We start from the raw sequence: 21,519 nt of genomic DNA on the forward strand, positions 1-21,519 counted from the left end.
ATTTTCTTATATGCCCTTTCAGAATACAATAATGATACTTAATATTGACAAATCTAATGGACTTACTCTTACTTCTATCTCTATTCTTCAGACTTTTACTTTTACTCTTCCTCATATTTTCTATTACTAAGACCTTAAGTTGTGAAAATGAACCCTGTGATTTTTTTCTCATTTCTTTATTTAAAATATCACTCTTAGCTAAATTCAAAGTAATAATACCATTTGAAGCTAAATTAAATAACACTGTTCTAAATGTCTTTCATGAGTCCGACAATGTAACAAGTAATCATAAGCTTTGTATCTCATATTCAAATTTGATATTCATGCCAACTAACTGATTAATAATACCTTGATATACATTCAAGCGATCTATCATAGAATTATCATCTTTATATTTCAAATTCATCAACTGCTTAATTAAAAACAGTTTATTATTTTTAATTTTTCAAGCATGCAATTTCTCAAGCTTGCTCCAAAAAGTGTGTATGTGTCTTTCCATTAACATATTCAAAATATTATCATCTACCCATTACCTAATATAACCACATACCTGTCAATGAAACAAATTTCATTCTATAGCTATTTTATTTTCAGGCTTTTCAATGACAAATATAGGTAAATAATAATCTTTCATATCAAGCAAGTCTTTTATCTTCCTTTTTCACACATAGTAATTTGAACCATTCAAATTAATCATTCTACTTGTATTGACTTTCATTATTCAATAGAAGGCACAAATCAAATAGCTTAAGTTCTGATACCACTTTGATGGGATAAAATAATCTTAACTAATATTCAAATTGAATATGTCACGTAGCAAAAAAATCAAATTATCCCATTTTTTGTTCGAATCTAACAAGAATAAAAAAATAAAGCTAACAAATAAATCATCAAACCACAAGCACACAAACACAAGCAATTTATGTGAAAAATCTCCTCAAAACAAGAAATAAAAATCATGGGCAACAATAAATAATCATCATTATCAAAATAATAGGAATACAAAATTTTCTTCAACTAAAACTAGAGATATACAATCACAATATCTCAAAATTAAATAATCTTAATAAAAAAATAATCTTGCAAGAAAAAATTAAAAAAATCTCAATAAATTTAAAAATTAACAAACACCTACGAAATTAATAAATAAAAAACTCAAAATCTAATCTTCATCGTTCAAACTAAAAAATAATGAATCGTAAATATTTAATAAATTTTAGTTCAATCAGACAATAAATTGATAGATCATATTATTTGACGAAAATTATACAAAACCTCTTTTTACTTTCTTTTTTTTTATTTTGTCCATACACTGTCTTGTATAAGGGTTTAAAATCTTATGACCAACCATGAAAGGATTGAAAAGTCCTTGGGCTTTGATTTAGGCTACCTCCACGTGGAGAAAACCAAGCCCAACACATTGTTAACATGGCAATTATGAAATAAACTGGATTACTCAAATCATATCATGATCAGAAGTTAATATAGATGCCTTAATTTTCAAAGATAGACAGCACATTTCAGATGGTCGTGTTCATTAATATATCGGCTGTTCTACTCACCCTCCCCGCCTGCTTCTTTTCTTGCATGTCCATTAGTAAGTATAGTTGAAACCAAACTTCCGCTGCAAAATTGTAGAATTTTCTGAATGATTTTTTTCCTTGTTTTTTTCCTGGAAGGGAAAAGGGATGGAAATGTGGAAACATTAATCAGGCTCACAGGAATAGCTGTATTTTGGATATTTTTAGCTGCTTGGAAGCTTGGAGAGATCACACAACTCAAAGCGAGAGAGTCAACTTGGTCTTCAACCAACTTCCAGCACAGAGCTAGAACAGCGGGGCTATTAGAAACCGGCTATGTGATAAACAGTTTCAAATCCTACAGCATCAAAAATTTAAAAAAAAATATGTAAAAATGCCGAAAGTACAACTGCCCTGAGAAATTGGTATTTTAACCCGATCAAGCAAATGTAAATTACGGGGTTTCTAATGTTCAGAGTAGAGGCAAAATGGCAAGCATTAACAGAAAACAGGAGCATATTTTTCTTAGCTAAAAGGCCAGAAAAATACTCTTGTCAAATTTCAACAAAGGAACATTAACAACCAGCCAAGTTATCCTCCTAGAATCTAGCTTTTTAACTTTCCAGTCTTCAAATACCAGGAAACAGTGCTAGTGTTTTTTGGGAATTTGAAGTTACATAGGACCAGATCATTAGAACTTATAGTCTAGCATTCCATCAACAGTCTAGACAAAACTGTGCTAGCTTCATGAGAGCCTCCAAGCTGGAAAACATATAGGTTATTTCCACGCAAACAAGAAAACCCATTAAGCAATTATACAAAAAAAATTAAAATAAAAAAGATTTTCATTCATAAACAGAAATTTTGAAAGAATTTATGATGTACACTTAAAGGGACATCCTTGGAAGCAACGTACGACCTCCGAAGCTCAGACAAACTTGAAACGATACCAACAAGGTGGAAAACGACGACCAAAAACTCAAGGCAATAAAAGGAAGATTATGATAAAGGTAACAGAACCGACCAGCATTAAAGCCAAAGAGATCCCAAGAAAAAAACAAGCAAAACTTGCAGTAGAAAAATAGGAGAAGGTCACGTGCGTATGGTACCCGGAAGAAGAAAAAGAAGAGAAAGCGTCACGTGAGATCAGGATTGGAATGGGGAGATGAGGAGGAGACTTCAGAATTTGGATTATCATTGAACATGGTTCACAAATTGCAGTTGATGGTTGCTCTCCTGCGGTCCTGTTTTTCAGCTTTTCTTTATGGGTTTTTTTTTTTTTTTTTTTTTTTGAGTTGGGGTAGGATATCCCATTTCGTTTCAGTTTTCAAGACACACATACTCTCCTTTTTTATTGGTGAAATCGAGTAAAAAACAGGGATAAGCATGACAGACTACATAAAAATTTTGTACTTATCGTTTTTTTTTTTTAAATTCTAGTTGGTTTTGGTTCTTTCCATCAGAAAGCATTTCAACTATATATTTTTTTATTATAATTTTAATAACCCATGCAAAATGAAAAATTATGTAAAATTCATCATTAATAAGTATAAATTTATTTTTGATAATTAATATTATAAAAACTAAAAGCATAATATTCTGCTAATATTAATACATAATTACATCCAGAGTTTTAACATGCCGTGACAAATAGATGCACTGATAAACTTGGCAGAACAGAAAGGAACATTGTTACAATAATTAATAATATGATAAATAAACGAGTGGTATCGAGGCACACAACACATATAGCAGTTTTGTCAGTGCAAAGGTTTAAGTCGAGTTTTCCTCCACCAGGCACAAAAAGCAGACCCCTTTTTCTTTGTGCGGTGATTTACTCCCATTATTTTATCTAAAGTTTTATTGACCGGTTGTTGTGGGGTGGATGAAAGGGCCGGGAACTACATATATTATATATAAATTTACTAGATAATAACTCCATCGCTAGAATAAATGAAGCAAGCCCCTTTGGAGGGGAGGTTTGTAGCTGTTAGAATGAGGATCCTCGTTTGCTCTTTCGCCATTTTCTATGTCCATTCTTGCTGCAATCTGGGGTTTTTGACAGAAACCAAACCCAGTTCATTCAGATGATCAAAGTGATGAGATAGCTAAGTATTTGTAAACTCAACACTCCCCCTATTCTTGCTTATATATATAATTACCTTCTTTTCCAGGACATAATTATCTTGCCTCAGTTGCTTCTCCTGTTCAATATTATACCAAATAGGTCAGAAGAAAAACAACAGATTTATAACTAAAAGCAACAATCTTCAACAATTGCTAATGCCTTGTTATAGTTTGTTAGGAATTACCAAGATTAATTATTCTTCCTTTACTTGCTGCTATATCTTTGAGATTTTTTTAACTTCACATGGGAAGTAGCTTTTGCTTTCACCTTTATGTTTAAATACTTCACTCTTGACATGTTTCACTTGCTTTTTCTAGCTGCACTACTCCTACAATCTACATGCACCAGATCACTGTTACATCTCTTAATTACTATATTACAGTTTCTTTAACTATACATGATTTTGCTACATTCATGTGTAACATATTCATATCAATCACCAAAACGTTATAATAGTAGTAGGCTGACTAGAAGCAGCAAGCACCAATTAATTAATCATGCGAGAGCTGATCTGAAATACATCCATATTCATATGGTACTGGCTTTAACAACTTTCAGCACATGAAAAAGCTCTACCTTGACTTCCCACAATATGTATATGCTGTATATTACCAAAAGACTGGCAGAAACAAAAGGCCCTCCTCAACGAGTTGTAGACCTTATTTGCTACTAACTAATAATGCAACCAGGGCAGATAAATAGATCATTCTTGATATAGATAAGAGCAACTAACTATATACAGAGTATAAGCTACTTGATAGAACTATTGAAACACCACTGGGGACAACTGGACATTTGGAGCACAAACACAATCCAAATCACCTTTTGGCTCTTTATTAAAAGCCGTTTTATGTCAAATGCAACTCAAAATCAAAAGCATTTAGCATGCTATTACTTTTACAGTTCGAACCTCCATTTGAGAAACTAATTAAGAAATATTATTACCCTTTTTTTTTTTTTTTGCTCAGCACTATAACCCTTTTTTAAAATTTATTATTCTTGAAATTAACCATATACATATTTCAAGCATTTTATCTCATAATTGTATTTCAACCACAATATTACCAAAAGCTTTGACTCATTTACAGAAGTTTCTAGTGCACCTTCAAAAGGGCATAAATTTAAGATGAAAGATTTAATCAAGAATGTGTACCTTCTCCTGCAATTCAGCAACAGTGTCCATCATTACCTGTGTCTGCATGAACATCATGAAGATGAAGATTATTTTCAGATTTATTTCGTTTTTTACACTACATAGCCATCATATCTATTCCAATGTGAAAGTTAGCTTGTATCTAGAAGCATAAAAAATCAGACCTTGATCTTTCAATTAATGTGATATAAAAATGATTATCCTCAAAAAACCTATCAAAGTTAACAACAGATAAAGGGTTTTTATAGTTAATGTTTATTTCATATAAAGATATCAGAATGCCACTAAATAAGATTTTAAAGATTTGTTTACTTTGCTCGTTTCTACTTCAATCAATAATCAATAATGACGAGACCGATCTATGGCACCACTAAGTTGATCTTTCTGGATTCGATTATAGAAAAGGTCAAATTTAACATTGAATTGAGTGGCAATGACCTTTCGATCCCTCATTTGCCTCAAAATGGAATCCAACTGCATCTCCAGCTGTATGAGCTGTGTCAGATTTAGATGTTCAATGTTTTGACCTTCAATGTGCCTACAAATATAAATTAATCCCAATCAACTAATTCCTTGTGATATAAATGGTAAAAAATAAGCATATCCAATTAATTAAGTGCAGAGTGATCACTACCTTCCAACTAGTTCCTGTAGGCTAGTACCTTTCCAAAGGTCCATGAATTCACCATGAATCTGCTGTTGATTAACCAAAAGTCAAAAAGAAAGTCAATACTTAGATAAAAGCTCTTTCAAAGGTTAACTGTCAGCTTTCTCTATATTTTCATGTTTCAAACTGAGGACAAAATCTATTCTTCAATGTCATCATTGTAATGAACATATCAGCTCTACCCTTTTAAAGCTAAGAGGTATGACCAGCTCTGATCTTAAGTAATGGCAGCATAATGTTACTCTCGGTCAATGTTATATGATCCAGACCTACTGTCAAGGTTTTGCTTTTGACTTCACCATAAATCCATGACTGATATTTAGAATACCTTTTTTATATTAAGAAAAAAAAGTACTTAGTTTATCATGTAAGATACATATATACATGGAGTCATTCCTGAGTGAATATTTCTCTCATAAAACATTAACCTCAAATTGCAAAAGTGATCTACTAGCAAAAATTATACAACATTTTAGCACATATTATCTAATAGTTCATACTATAATTAAGTTCTCTGTCCTTCCTTTTGTGGCTAATATGCAATTCTATCTCTCTCTCTCTCTCTCTCTCTTATGATGGTCCAACTAGCTTCACCAATTCTTCAAAAAGATATTCTAACTCTGATAATCTTGATTAAGATTAAAATTGTTTTCTGCTGATAACTGCCAAAACAATGGACCCTCGTAGAGAGAAGAAAGTTTGTGGTAGTTAATCATTTTGATATTAAAGTTTTTATTTGTATAGTACTTCTCAGATTTTCTTTTTTTTTTTCTTTTTATATGAGGCTGTTATGGATTGAATATTAGTCACTGGAACTAAGAATTTACTATTCTATCAAACAGATCACATTGTCATTGGTAACCTCTCAAATTTTGATATTTAAATGATTAGGTAATTAGACAAAAAGCATAAATAATTTGACAAACCTTTGCTTCATCACCACTAGTGCAAACAACAGCTTCTTCTTCTACATGAACTAGGTAGCGTTCAAGAATTTTTCTCAAACTGTACCTCAAGGAATCAAGCATAAAACAAAGTAGATTTAAAACCTATAGCAATTAAAAAATTTTAACCATCAAAGTTAATTATACACATAAAATATAGGGCTTACTCTTGCTACTATTGCAATAGAATATATAGTGTTTTGCAAGTTCTTTTTTGCTTAAAAATTTTGAAATTTGATTGAATATAGTGCGTTTAATGTGTGTTTTCTTGATATTTAGGTTTCAAGTATACGGGATGTGAAAACCTTGTAATTTCTTGCAATTTCATACAAGATTAGGTTATCCTAATTCTTGTAATTTTCGGCCATACAAGAACCAAGAATAGTCGAATCCTATTGATGTTAGGACTCCTGATTTCACTTGGATAAAGGAATCTTACTTGCACTATGATTCTTAATTACATTCTTCTTTCCCATATTGAAGAGGAAGCCTACGTGCAATTGGTAATTGAAGAAGTATAGTCGGACAAGAACTCTTAATAACATTTGGCCAAGGAGAAATTTTGCAATATAAGGACTCTTTAATTAATTTTGGAAGAGTTTTATATTAGAAGGACACTACACGATAAAGGTTAGGAGTTTATATTGAAAGACTCTTGCAATTTTATCTCAAGAGTTTAATTGTGATGCAAATACATGGTCTTGGATAAACCGTGTTTATCTGAACCACCCTTCAAGATGGCATACAAATAAATGATCAAGATCAACCCCAAGAAGTCCCATTCAGCTAAGGGACTCGAAGAAGCAAGACTCCACATTCGGCCAACTACTTTGAAGATCAAAATAATCTTTATCACATAGAATTTGTAATCTTAACCCCCATTACAGTCGAACCTACCACTATAAATAGGAGGCTCTCTCTTGTTTTTGAAGACACTTCACTACACTTCTCTTCTCTTCTTTTCTTTTCTTGTAGTTTTGATTCTTAGTTTTTCTTTATAGTTTTCTTTGTAGTTTGGCTAAGGTGATAGATTAGTCAATGCAAGATTATGTTTTCTCAATTCTTTATTTTAATCAAAGCATTCTTTCATTTAAGATCTCTTTCTTTAAAGCTTTTTTAAACAATTTTGGTCTACAATACCATTTGCAATCTTTCTTTTATTTTCAGCTATTCAAGTTTCTTTCTTTTCTCCCAAGCTTTTGGTTTACAATTTTTGTTTTATGCTATTTACAACTTTTGTCCTACATTAATCTTTCTTCTCTAAAAACTTTTGGTTATTTATTTCTTGTTCTATTTAGTAACAATTTAAGATTTTCAAGTGACAATCGGAAAGATAGATCTTGGCCTATACAATCGTTCTTTATATTTTCTTTCAATTATTTTCATTGCAATCAAACCAACCTTCTTATTATTTTAGATATCAAGTTAGTAGTTGATCACCTTTCGTACTTGATTTTCACCCAACAATTCAATTATATAATTCCTGTGGGATGACACTTCACTCACTCACTACTACTAATTGATTACGATGTGTGCACTTGCAGTTATTACAAAAAGTAGCAATCAAGTTCTTGACTATATTTTTTAGAATTATATCAGTGTTCAAGATCAATATCAATAAGTATTTCTACTCCCTTGTAATCTAAACACTTTTCTTTTATTTGTTTAAATTGTTTGGATTTTTCTTTGTTTGTATGCACAAATCTCAAAATGTTGACTTAGCTCCACTTGACAAAAAAATTGAAAGAACTCTTAGGTGTTTATGAAGAAAGAAACAACACCTCCTACATCAACTCCAATGGCAAATGCAAATAATGAGGGACAGAAAACATTGAAGGACTATCTTGCTCCTAATGTGGATGGATTCCAACCATCCATAAAAAGGCTGGCGATCCAAGCAAACAACTTTGAAATAAGGCCTTCAATTATTCAAATAATTCAAACTTCTGTACAATTTGGAGGATTACTTAATGATGATCCAAATTTCCATTTTTCTAATTTTTTAGAATTGTGTGATACATTTAAGTATAATGGTTTTTCTAATGATGCAAGCCAAGATAAGGAACGAAATAACTACACTCATGCAAGTAAATGGTGAAATTTTATATAATGCGTGGGAGGGATTCAAAGAGTTGTTACGAAAGTGTCCACACCATAAGCTCTCACAATTGTTACAAATTCAGATCTTATATAATGGATTGACACCATCCATGAGAACTACTCTTGATTCAGTTGCGGGAAAACCATAATGAGTAAGATAACAGAAAAGGCCTACGAATTGATAAAAGAGATGGTAGCAAATAATTACCAATGGGGTATGGAACGAATAGTGTATAAAAAATCTGATGGTGTTTATGAGCTTGACACTCACATCAATCATCTCATAATTAGCTAGTTTGACTAAGAAAATTGATGCCTTAAGAACCCAATCCCTAATTTCTCCTATTCACGCCATCCAAAGCCTCTTTGTTATATGTGAAATTTGTGAAAGATCTCATGCCAAATGCTAATTTAGGATAAAAACAATCCAATATACCCAACAATCCAAGCATGCCTATAACCCATATAGTAACACTTATAACCTAGGCTAAACAAACCACCTAAACTTTGATATGATATCAATTCTTTGAATGCTTACTTAAATGCTTTGAAAGCATAATATGAATGATGTTTTTGAATGAGCTATATGCATGTGTGAAAATAATGCTTGATTTGATAAGCTATGTAAGTTTATACTTACTGAACTGTGTTTTGCTCATTCTACTTTTACTTTCCCTTTACAAATGATTGAAAATGATAAGTTTGTTTACTCTTATGAGAAACTAGAAATCAAATTGAAAAGATTACTAAGGCATTTGGGGAATTGTTGGATTACGAAACGATTTTATAATTTTATTAGTTTACATTTAAGTATATGAAGATTTATCATTAGCTCAATATATCATTATAGATTTTACATATTATTTTATTAAAGAATTTTAAAATGATTAAAACAAAGCTTCATAGTGTTTTGAAGTTTTACTTCAAGATAATATGACTGTGTTGTATCTTGACCTTGAAAAGTGACAAAATGATTCTTACATCTCGAACAATGATAAATGATGGATGAACTCTTTACAAAGAAGTTAGGCTGGGAAAACTTGAGAGCTTGGAAATTGTCTGGGGCTGTCTTACATAGTTGATAAAAGAGCTCATCATTAACAAGTTAATGAAAATTGAATAAAGGGAGCGACATGATAATGATAGCAATTAGTAGTTTTTTTTTTTCTTTTAAAAAGCAAATATATTTATCGAATAAAAGGAAGCAAAAATACAAAACAGGGTTTATTGAAAAGGGAACCCTATAGAGCAAATGGAAATAATTACAACCAAGCTATCATGTCTTGAAAACATAAAACCCCTGCTTTAGCTAGCCTACCAGCAATGGAGTTAGCCTTCCAAGGAACGTAACTGAATGAGACTCCTAAGAGTACTTTCGAGAATGCCAATGTGGTTCGTAATATGCTTCATTTGCCAAGGAACCCCAGAACTATTGCTAGCCCAAAGTTCTACATTGGTAAAATCACTCTCCATAACAAGCTAGTGAGTATAAGCCTATGCTGAAAAAGAGAAAAGATAGAGACCTTCTTTGATTGCCATGAATTCAGCAAAGTTAAAGTCCTCAATACCGATGGACTTTGAAAAAAAACTCTTTTAAAAGAACCATGGGGCTCTTTCAAGACTTCCCCTATTGCAACCGGCCTAGTTTGACCATAAGCGGATCCATCAATGTTAAGCTTCTTAGTGCCAGGCATAAGACATGCCCAAGAGGCTCCAATCTTGCCTTTGGCAATAATAGGAGGGAAGCAGATGTCTTGGGTGTTGAGAAAGAAGTCATTGACAGAAGCAACGAGTGAGGGCCATTCACCTTTACTCTAGTTGGCAAGGCGCACTTTAATTATGGCAAACAACTGCATAAAGTCGAGTACTTTTCCTTAGAAGATGGTGTCATTACAGTGAAGACCAATAGACCATAGTATCGCAAAAAACAAAAAAAAAAGCATTCCCCAGATCCTGGTGTTTTGCTTAGGATGGAAGAGATTTTGTCAAGATTTAAAGAAAGAGGATATGTCCCTAGAGATGGCCCAAATGACTCCGCGTAGTTTATTGTATGCCATACAAACTTTCCATGAGAATTAGCATGTAAACAGTAAATGATTAACAAATTCAACTTCAATTTTGCAGAATGGACAAAAGACTAAGTCGTGATCAATAAGCCCTCCCTTAAATAGCTAAGTTTTGACTATCACCTTACCGTTGATAACCTGCCAGCAAAAAATATCAACCTTGGGAGGAGCAATTCCAAACCAAACAGCTTTCCATATGTTGTTTGAGTGGAGTGTCCTGGTATAGAATGAGCTACAGAAGGATTTTGTTGAGTAAGTTCCATCAGAGGAGCCTTTCCAAATGACTTTGTCTGGATTAGTAGTATGTGGTACATAACAGTTAATCAGTGAAAAGAAGTTATCCCACTACAGTAGCTCTTAATCGAATAAGCTTCTATGGAGGCCAATGTTCTATGATTAATGATTGTTAACCCAATTTCCAAACTCCATAATATAGCCATTTTTGTTAAGAGCAAGGGCATAGATTCGAGGGAAGTGGGCAGAAAGAATTGTGCCTTCAATCTATTCTTTAGACCAAAATATGATGCTAACACCTCGGCCAAAAGAGAACCCAATATTTGAATGTACCAAAGAATGGAATTGATTCGAGGTTAGCGGTTTTGTGATATGGAACCAGACTAGTGAAGCTTTTGGCGAAGTGGAAGATAGCAGGTTCATTGGATCGGACCAATTCTTTTACAGAGATAACTCTTCGCCAAAAATAGTCTTATTCATTAGCGTAACGCCAGATCCATTAGTTTAGAAGACCCCCATTCTTGAGTTTAAGATCAAATATACCAAGGCTTCCAAAGTTTTTTCCTCTGTGAACCGCATCCCAATTTACCCAGGGCATTTTGTTCTTGCCTTGAGCACCAGACCAAAGAAACTTTCTTTGGATTTTATCAATTTCTTTCTTGACATTGGTAGGGGTATGAAAAAGGAACATGAAATAAAAAGGTAGGCTAGCACGGAGTGATTTAATTAGGGTGACTCTGTCTGCAATAGAAAGATACTGATTTTTCCAATAGGAGAGCTTGTTTCTCACTTTATCAATCACCAGTTGCCCATTGGATAAAGAGTTGGGACTAGCTTCCAACGAAAGTCCAGATATATTGTGGGGAGTTTCTCTGCCCTGCATTTGATAGTGTTATTAAACACCTTTTAGGAAAAGTTGATCTTGAGTCCCGATATAATTTGAAAACGTTTCAGGATTCTTTTTATATTCAAAAGCTGCTCTAAGTCAGGTTTACAGAACAAAATTATATCATCTGCAAATTATAGATGTGAAATCTTTAAAGGGTTATTTCCAAAATTAGTCCCTTGAAAAAGTCTCATCGAAGTAGCCTTCTAGCAAAGGATATTAAAAGATTCAGCAGCCAAATTAAAGAGGAATGGAGAACGTGGACAACCATGCCTCAATCCACGCTTCATAGAGAGCTATGGTGTTGAAGAGCCATTAACCAGCACTAAGATGGAGGCTATTAACATACATTGAAACATCCATCCTCGCCATTTAGAACTAAACCCATACAAGTCATGATTAGGTAAGAAAGCTCTAACCTATACTGTCGAAGGCTTTTTCAAAGTCAACCTTGAAGGTGAGGCCATTAGTTCTTTTTTTCTTTTTTTCCATTGAATCGACCATTTCATTAGCAATTAGTGAGCAATCCATGATTTGCCTACATTTAATAAATGCAAACTGGTTAACTTCTATTTCTGAACTCATGACTTTCCTCAACCTATTGGCAAGGACTTTTACGAGAATTTTGTAAATACTCCCCACTAGACTGATTGATCTAAAATCAGAAAGATTGGATGGCCCATTGCATTTTACTACCAAATGATGAAAGAGGAATTGATATTGTTGTTGAAAATACCAAAGCAATAGAAATTGTTCACGAACTTCACGACTTCTCCCTTTAGTAAAAATTATAATTTCTTGAAGAAGTCCAAGTTAAAGCTGTTTGGACCAAGGGCCTTATTGCCATCACAATCCTTTATTGCTACCCAGATTTCATCCTCCAAGAATGGAGCATCTAGAAAGGATCCTTGATCTTCACTTATAGTCTTAAAGGGACAATCAAAGATCTTGCGTTTGCAAGATCATTGGAGCTATGCAGATTGCTAAAGTGATTAATCACTACTTAGTGAATATCCTTTGGATCACAAATTTCTTTCTCACTGATCATAAGCTTGTCGATTCTGTTCGCATGCCTTCTATTGGATGCGATTAGATGGAAGTACTCGGTGTTATAATCACCGAATTTGATCCATTGTGATCAAGATTTTTGGACCATGAGTGCTCCTCATTTTTGTAAAGACACCACAATTCATTCCTTAGGTTGGCTAGCGTCGTGATGCTAATCGTAAGATAGTCTGTGCTTCATCCTCATTCTCTAGCTTTTCGATATCTACTACCATTTTATGGATTCTTTAGGCATCCTTATTGGCACGATCTTGTTGTCATTTTTTAACAAGTTTGAAGGTTTTTAAACAGTTGACAATTCTAGGGGCCTTTGAAGAATTTGAGGCTGCTTGTTAAGAATTATTGACCATTTCGAGAAGCTGTACATCATCCATCCAATGCGAAAACAGCCTAATGGCTTAGGGCCTCAGTTCTTATCATCAACTGATAAGCAGATTGGATTGTGATCAGAGAGAGATTTACGTAGCACTTTGATGGAGAGTGGGGAATTTGACGAGGAGATCACCATTGAGCAAAAAGCGATCAAGTCTAAACATAGTTGAGACTTCACTGTTGTCGGTCCAAGTGAACAACTCGCCTTCTAATGGGAGATCAACAAGGTCCATAGAGTTGGTAAAGTTGACAAGAAGGACATAGAAGGGATGTCATATAAGACACCTCTTTTTTCCCCTAAACATTTGACAATGTTTAAGTCACCTCTAATACGCCACAAATCAGAGGGGCAAGCGAGTTTTTACATTCAATCAGCTCATCCCATAATATGTTCCTTTTAGCTTTGGTCATTAGGAGCATAAATGTTAACGAAGATAAAGAGGATATTTAATGCATTGATAGTACCTTTGAGAAGGATGAATCTCGACTTGATGGGGGAGCTTTCAAGAGTGAAGAATTGTTCCAACCACGGAGATCAAGCCACCAGATCTACCGTCTGAACCTACCCCTTCGCCTTTTAAAATGTCTCTGCTTCATAGATATTTCAGCATTCTAGAATCAAGTGTGCTAATTTTTGTTTCTTGCAAAAAGATCATAGACAATTTATGCTTGTAAATTGATTTCTTCACAGAGCTTTTCTTTATTCTGCTTCTCAAGCCCCTAACATTCCAAGAGATAATATTAACCATTATGAAAAAAGAACACCCATACCTCGATACAGTGTGATTAGGAGAACTTAACCTAAGCCTAGGCCTCCCATGTCTCTTCCGTTATCTGGAGACTCTAATTGTTGTAGGCACTTGACTGCTTCAACTTTGTCTGAGTCGAATTTCAAGCCTAGAATAGAACAGACCTACCAAGTTTTCTCTACTTCGCGCCTAATTGCTTCATTTCTATATCTAATGCCTTCATCAGATATCGAGATTTCATTATCCTAAAGCTCCGTGTTGCGAGCGCCAAATATTAGTTCTGCCAGCACCCTTCTTTCTCTTCGTAGCTTTTTTCTCTGCCTAACAACAAATGAAGTTCTTGATCTAAGAGGAAAAATGACTTCCTTGGTTTTTCGTGACTTGCAGCTTTTTCTTTTGAGGGCCTTAGCTTTCTTAGGTTTTCTTGCTTTGGCACAAGTTTTTTATGCCCAAAGGAAGAGTCAAACGACGTCTGCTTCTCACATGAATTATTTGGGCTTTGGCTGGATTATCCATGGTCTTTAGTGGTTTACGAATATTTTTTTGGAGCTTTGATGAATTTTTTGGTACGCTAGGTTGCATCAATGATATTCACAAACTTGGATCGTTGTCAATGGTATTTTGTTTAAAGTGGCCATGAAATTGATTTCTTTCCCTCTGCTATTGTTCTGTTAGTACATTTGATCTTATCATGTGGCTTCTAGCTTCTTTAGTGGTCGGTCTTTTTGCCCTCAATGAGACGGATTATCTTTTATTCTTTTGTTGTCAATTAGGTATTTCATATTACTTTTATTGATTGTTCTGAAAACCCTCATTGCTAGCTATTGCTAGCGTTGTAATCTTTTGGTTGCTTTAATAAACTTGACTTAATTAAAAAAAAAAAGGCCATGATTTTATTGTTCAAGGTCCAAGCCTAGCCCGAAACTTTTATAGTATATATTAATTTTTATATTTATAAATGTAAAGTCGGTTGGTGGTAATTGATAGCTTTCTCATTACTTTAAAATTACATCAAGGTTCAGCATTAATTTCTTTTTTTTTGTATTAGTTATAGACGAACTCATTATACATATTCAAGATAAAAGTACCATAGTGTATATTATTTACGGATAATAAAGTTTTAGTGGTTGAAACTAGTATGCTCTTAATACGAAATTAGAATTATGGAGGTATACACTAGAGTCTCAAGGCTTTAAATTGAGTAAATTTAAAGTTGAATATATAAAATATAAGATTAGTAATCATATAAAAGTGAGTGATAGTGTAATTAAGTTAAATGGGGAGGAAGTACCAAAAAGTAACTATTTTTTACATTTGGGATCAATTATTCAAAGTGAAGCTGAGATAGAAAGGGATGTAAATCATAAGATTGGTGAGGTGGCGAAGTGTATCGGATGTATTATATGATTGTAATATACCTTTAAAGTTAAATGTGAAGTTGTATAAAATAACTGTAAAGCCTGTGTTGTTATATTGAATTGAGCGTTGGGCTATAAAGAAACAACATGAAAAAAAAAATAAGCGTAGCTAAGATGAAAATACTTAGATGGATGTGTGGTAAAATCAAAAAAGATAAAATCAGAAATAAAAAGATTAAAAAAAAAATTAAGGGTAATTCGAATTGAAGAAAAAATAAGAGAGGGTCGTTTGAAATGGTTTGGTCGTGTAAAACATAGACCTATCTATGCACCAATTAAGATATGTGAGTTTTTAGATTTAGAGAGAGAGCAAAACTTCTAGGGGCATACCACGAAAGATGTTAATGCAAGTATTAAAAAAAATAATATGAAGGTCAAAGAAGTCGAGGTTGTTGTGGATAGAAATGAATGGCGTAAGAAGATTCGAAACTAAAACCTAACATGATTCTCTTTTGGTCTTTCATACAATTGACCCAAAGTTAAGTGATATGAGATTTAGTTTGTTGTTGCTGTTATAAATAATTTATATTATATAAAAGATAAATATATATAATATTATAGTTAAACATTATAAAATATGATAAATTATCCATATTTTAAAACTTAATAAAAGAAAAGATAAATACTAAAGATTAAATAAAAAAACGTATTGATATACATTTTAGTTAAAAAAGTTATTTAAATGGAACCATTTATTAATCTAGATAGGTTTAGGTAAAATTTGAGGTCAGATCGATTTAGACTTGAGCAAACATGTAAAGACTAAACTATCAATATTATACCAAATAAACCAAATTCATGAGTACCTCTATTTCTCTCCTTCTAAAATTTTATTCAAACAGCTTTATTTTTCAAATCCAAACATACTAATAATGAAATTCCAAACTAAACAAGGAAAAAGAGAAGGTGTATATTAATTTTTTTTCGTTTCCCTCCCTCAATCCAAAAAATAAAGGTAAAGTAAATATCCTAGCTAGTAAATATATCATAGCTAGTAAATATATCAGTTTCCTCTTCCTTCATTGTTATATTTGAATGTGGCATTATACATGGTATAATTAGGAGTGACTATATGAAAAAGTAAAAATTTTAAATTAGTTATGGATTACATAATGGAAAGTTTTTTTTTTCTTTCCTCACATAAATTGTACCCTTATTTTTAATGTTTAAACTTATAAATTTATAATTAATTAAAGTTTCAAGTTCTAACAATTTTGACACGTCCTAAGGATATTGGAGATAATTTTGTTACTATTATTTATTGTTTTCACACAAAAAAAAAAACAAAATAATAATAATAATAAAAAGAATAGCATTATTCATGCGTTTATATATGATATATCTATTTTAAAAAGAAAAGAAAATTAAATGTTTAAGTTGATAAGTTAAAAAGAATAATTTTATTTTTATGTGTATCAATCATATCTTTTCCATCGATTGAAATTTTTTTCCTCTATTCCCATATTCCATTTAACCATTATATTATAAACTTTGCATTAATTTCTTTTAATTTCCATTCTACTAATAACTAGTAAAAATGAAAGCAATTTTTACATTCATTGTTTTTTTTATTAAAACACAAACTTAATATGCCAAGCATATTGAGTTTGTTCTTAATAATATTTCTATATAATTATGATGGCTACTTACCTAAGTATAAATAACAATGTAAAGATTGCAACAATTATTAAAGGAAATTTTTGGCATTGCCTAAAACTATAAGAAAAAATTGTCGTTCTATTAAGATTGAATAACTAGGGCATCACCATGCAGAACTCAAGCTATTTTTATCTATGAAAAGGAAGAGAAGATTCACGAGATCATATTTTGCTCACTTGCTCTTTCATTATCTAAAGGAAGGAAATTGAGAGAAGGGCAAAAGATGATGAAAGAAAAGAAAGAAAAGTTATTTATCTTTTGTTGTGTTTGGCATGAATGATGAAATATAAAGTTTAAGGATAAATTTAAGTTGAATAAGTGATTTCATCTCACATTTGAAAGAATTTGATTTGGATGAAAGAGAAAGGTAAATATATCATTTTTTTTTTCTTCTCATATTTCTTTCATTCCAAAAGAAAGAAATGGTGGAAAGAAAATAGTTTTTGCTTTCATCATCTTTCCTTCCTTTTTTCCCTCTTATCAAACACAATGTAAAATTATTTGGGTAATTATTCTATAGGGATATTGGAGACTGGAGTTTTGCGTATTGCATGGCCTATTATAACTTTGAAAGGAAAATCATTTTTTTTTCAAGTTATTCTCAAGCGTACCATGCTTCTTTGTTTATGTTTACATTATTTGGAGAGAAAAGAATAACATAAAGCATAGAGGAAAATCACCTTGTTCTATCATTAACTTGTGGAGATCCACACCTAATCTACGAAGTATTATCCGTTTTGATCTAAAGATCTCATGATTTTGTCTCACAAAAAGTGTCTCACAAGTTTGAATTTAAATCTCTACATATATATCATTCTTTATCCATACATTTTTTTAATTTGGGATTTTAAAAGTGGCTCCTCATTGTGTAACAGTTAGTGACTCCCATAACGTAACACTTAATTTTCGTCAACTGGTGATTGCTCTGATACCATTTGTGAAAACTTACACTGAACCTGCAAGGTATTGTCTGCTTTAATCTGAAAGTCTCAAAAATTTGTCACGTAAAAGGCACTTCACAAGTTTGGATTTATATCTCTACGTATATATCATTCTTTATCCATACATTCTTTTAATGTAGGATTAGAAAAGTTACAATGTCACAATCCGCGGGGAAGACCAGGCCCAATGGTTCTCATTGAGATAAGGAGCGATTCTAAGGCAACCAAGACCAAGCAGAAAGCAAAGAAAACTAGGCCTAAAGCGCAATGAAGGATTTAAGGGCAAGACCATGACCCAAAATGGGTACGAGCTTAGAGAGCTCAAGCCAAAAGATTTGGTTTGGCAGCTTTCAGACAAATACATGTGTAGGCATGGGAGAAAGCCCAAGTGCAGGCAAAACCAAACCAGACGGGGGTCTAGGGAGGGACCCTGTGCAATCACTACTACAGAAAGAGTCCAAGTTGGTTCAAACTCCTTTTAGATAGAGTCCATGTAAAATTAGAACTATCCAGTTGTAATATTTTGTAATGTCTTATATATGTTGGACTCTTTGTGAACCCTAAGACAATAACCATTTCAGCCATTAATTTAAGAGGACCTTAGCTATAAATAAAAGATGCCTCAACCCTCCTAATACACATCATAACTTGGAGTAATACAAGTTTAAACTTAATTAGTTTTTAAAATTAAGGTATAGTTAGAACATCTACATCACCAAATATTTCCTTTATAATGGAGATTGTGAATTTTTTTTATATTAGTTGTTCTACTAAATTTATCTTGTTACTTTAATGTGTAAGTCGTTCAGTTACACTAATTTCTTTTTCATGCTTTTTTTTTTTTTATATATATATAGACATAAAATTAAGAATTTTGTTTAAGACTATTTATATATACGAACTTGTCAAGATGATGCTTTTAGAAAGATTTGTAGTTATTATACCGTCTTTTGGTAAAAATAATGTACAAAATAACAAAAAAATATTTTTCAATTAAAAATTAACTCATTTAAAAATCGTTTTTTTAAATAAAATTTAAATTCTATGGGCGACTCCTACAATAGGATAATTATGAGTAAATTTAGTCAAATCTAGAAAGCTGAATTTTGACGGTTGGTATTGATGTAAGACAAAGTCAACCAGCCTAAAGCGGCCCCTATGAACATTCCACTCTGTAGTCTGTATCCAGCCACACACTCTTCTACTTTTGGCCAAGCCACCGTTGGCAAAAAGTAGAAAAACTTCATTTCTCAAGGAATTGTCAAAAGTAGGGGAAAAAAAAACGGAAATCAGTCATCATCCTCACAGTTCTAAGAAGATTTGAATTAATGTTAGATTTAATTTTTTTATACTTAAATTTTTTTTTCAATTTTGATCATTAAATTAGAAAATATATATTTGCAAACTTCTTTGAGTTTTGAAAAATGATTTTCATATTTTAATTAAAATGAAGTCTAAATTGATAATTTTTTATCAACACAATATTTATAAAAAACAAGTAATTTAAATTTGTCTTCACATAAAAATAATTAATAAAATAATACAAAGATATTAATTATATTAATTAGTAGTATTTATCAAGACTGAAAATTCTTCCCCCATAAACATAATACGTGTGCTTCACACAAAGCAACGTGGAGTTGTTTAATTGGCATAATTCCAAGAGTTTTGAGAAGCAGGATTCAAAGAAGAAAAAGTACTGATTTTAACGAAGATTAAACCCAAAATGATTAGCCAAACTTGATTTAATCTTTACGAAAAGATAAAACTTTCATGCAAACGATTTAAAGCCCCCAAAGAGAATCGTACAACTTGTAATACATAAAATTGAAAGAAAGGGGATGAGGGATTTACCTTTGGCCACTGGAAAACTGGTAAAGCTTTCCTCTAGAGGAAAAGATGACAAGAGCAAGCTCAACATCACAAAGAACAGCAAGTTCTCCAGCTTTCTTGATCAACCCACTTTTCCTCTTTGAAAATGTCACGTGTCTGCTACTTTTGTCTTCGATTCGCTTCAGCTGAACCTTCCCTCTGCCCATTTCTCAATAATAAAACAAACCCTAACCTTAATCAATATATACGACTCATAGGTATTGAGGAAAAAAAAAACAAAGAAAATGTTACAGAAAAAAGCACTTTATAGTGAAGAGAGCAGATATCCAGAGATTCGTCCCGTCAAAAAAGGCCCCTTTTTGCATTCCCGGAGAGAATATACGGCGACTTATAAGGTTGACACGTGGATCTCTAGGTATTCTTTTTTCCATTTATTTTACAAGTGGAAGTATACGGTAAGACAAGGATTTTTTTTTCCATGACCACTGTGATTGACGATGCTGAGTTGCTGACTTGATTTTCCATTTCTTTTATAAATTTTCGGTAAGAATTTCACGTTGTGACGTTGGGGACGAGTTTATGAGATCTTTTCCGGTTTTTGTTACTAAAAGATTTGTAGTTGGAAGAAAACGTGTGAAAGGACACATCGCATCGAAAAAACCTATGGTCGGATTTTTGTCGTACAAGAAAATGGGAAGTAAGTCGGTTGTTTGTTTTGTTTTAGATAAATCCGTAGATTTTTATTTAACTATTTTGGGAAAGATTTGTCTTTGCCAGATATTTTATTATAATAAATCTATAGTTTATTACTGGATGCATTATGGCTGAGCTTGTGAGTGTTGATGAATTGGAATTTTCATAAATTATGTAAAAAATCAATCAAGCTCTGTGTTATTTTTATTTAAATTTAATAATTTAAAATATAATATAAAAATAATATAAAAATATAAAAGTGATATAATTTTAAATTTTAAATTTAATTATATGTGAGTTTAATAAAATTAAAAAAAATATCTTTCATAATTTTTATATGTAATTTTTATATAAAAATAAAATAAAATTATATTAATATTTAATATGAAATAAATGTATGTGTTAATATGCATGCAAGTACGTATACATGTATGAAGCCAAATTTGATGAGAGGGCATTGTGTTTGCTTAAGATATGTATTTTCTTTTATTGATTCTTAAAAAATGGTTTAGGGTTTATTTATAGTAAAAAAAAAAATTCATCAAGACTATGTTTATTTTGCAAAAATTTAGTTTCAAAAAATTATTTTTAAAAATATTTTTTTGGGATAAATTGAAATATTTTGTTGTTTGAATGATAATAAAAAAAAATTTTTTATTGTTAATTATTTTAGATTCTTGTAAGTAAGTTGTAACATTAATATCCTTGTTGCAAGGGTTTGTTGGAATTAAGCTTTGTCCAAATAAAAATAAGAAAAGAAAAAAAGTATATAATATATACATAGACAGAGAGAGTAAAGTACTTTTGTTTAGTTTTATTAAGAATCTCGTTCACCAATAATCTCGTGTGCCCTTTATTTCATTTCATAAGTACTTATTTGGATTCAATCGTATTTTTAATATGATGTGATTGAATTTATCATATCATTAATTAAATTTTAATTTTAATTTTAATAAGATTAATTTAACATAAAATTTTTATTAAAATTTTTTTAATCATAATTATAATAATTTTTTTTCAATCACAATAATAATACTTTTTATTATTATTTTTAATTTTATTACAATCAATCTTATCTTTCATCCAAATAA

At 31.7% G+C, this 21,519-nt stretch overlaps 1 protein-coding gene and 1 non-coding gene across 6 annotated transcripts; both read right to left on the reverse strand.

The window, feature by feature from the left end:
• Positions 1 to 3,053: 3,053 nt before the first annotated feature.
• On the reverse strand, positions 3,054 to 20,345 carry LOC111291826 (agamous-like MADS-box protein FUL-L). 5 transcript variants are annotated; one of them, XM_089767131.1, is made up of 8 exons: positions 20,039 to 20,345; positions 19,757 to 19,933; positions 6,395 to 6,479; positions 5,436 to 5,494; positions 5,240 to 5,339; positions 4,802 to 4,843; positions 3,683 to 3,724; positions 3,054 to 3,569 (listed from the first exon to the last, which is right to left on the reverse strand). In XM_089767131.1, exons 1-8 carry the CDS (start codon positions 20,164 to 20,166, stop codon positions 3,465 to 3,467), a joined length of 738 nt encoding a protein of 245 aa, XP_089623257.1. In that variant the 5' UTR covers positions 20,167 to 20,345; the 3' UTR covers positions 3,054 to 3,464. The 5 variants fall into 5 exon arrangements, with proteins under 5 accessions (XP_089623257.1, XP_089623258.1, XP_089623256.1 ...); XM_089767132.1 differs by having other exon boundaries at positions 6,395 to 6,473; positions 20,039 to 20,342; XM_089767130.1 differs by having other exon boundaries at positions 5,436 to 5,497; positions 20,039 to 20,342.
• LOC149516651 (small nucleolar RNA R71) lies at positions 8,467 to 8,573 on the reverse strand. Its single transcript, XR_016346007.1, has one exon. It is a non-coding gene; the product is annotated as a small nucleolar RNA R71 (small nucleolar RNA).
• Positions 20,346 to 21,519: the final 1,174 nt, after the last annotated feature.

This window comes from Durio zibethinus, chromosome 10 (genome assembly GCF_047325235.1).
Source record: "Durio zibethinus cultivar Kanyao isolate XHJ-2024 chromosome 10, ASM4732523v1, whole genome shotgun sequence".
Taxonomy (NCBI): domain Eukaryota; kingdom Viridiplantae; phylum Streptophyta; class Magnoliopsida; order Malvales; family Malvaceae; genus Durio; species Durio zibethinus.

What these genes read in the sequence shown, in the direction of transcription:
- LOC111291826 (XM_089767130.1), bottom strand. Translation starts at nt 20,166, where the DNA reads ATGGAAAAAAGAATACCTAGAGATCCACGTGTCAACCTTATAAGTCGC. An exon ending in CTAGTGGTGATGAAGCAAAG is followed by an intron (nt 5,498 to 6,394) that starts GTTTGTCAAATT and finishes GTTAATCAACAG; the next exon opens with CAGATTCATGGTGAATTCAT. An exon ending in GGCAAATGAGGGATCGAAAG is followed by an intron (nt 4,844 to 5,239) that starts GTCATTGCCACT and finishes ATGTTCATGCAG; the next exon opens with ACACAGGTAATGATGGACAC.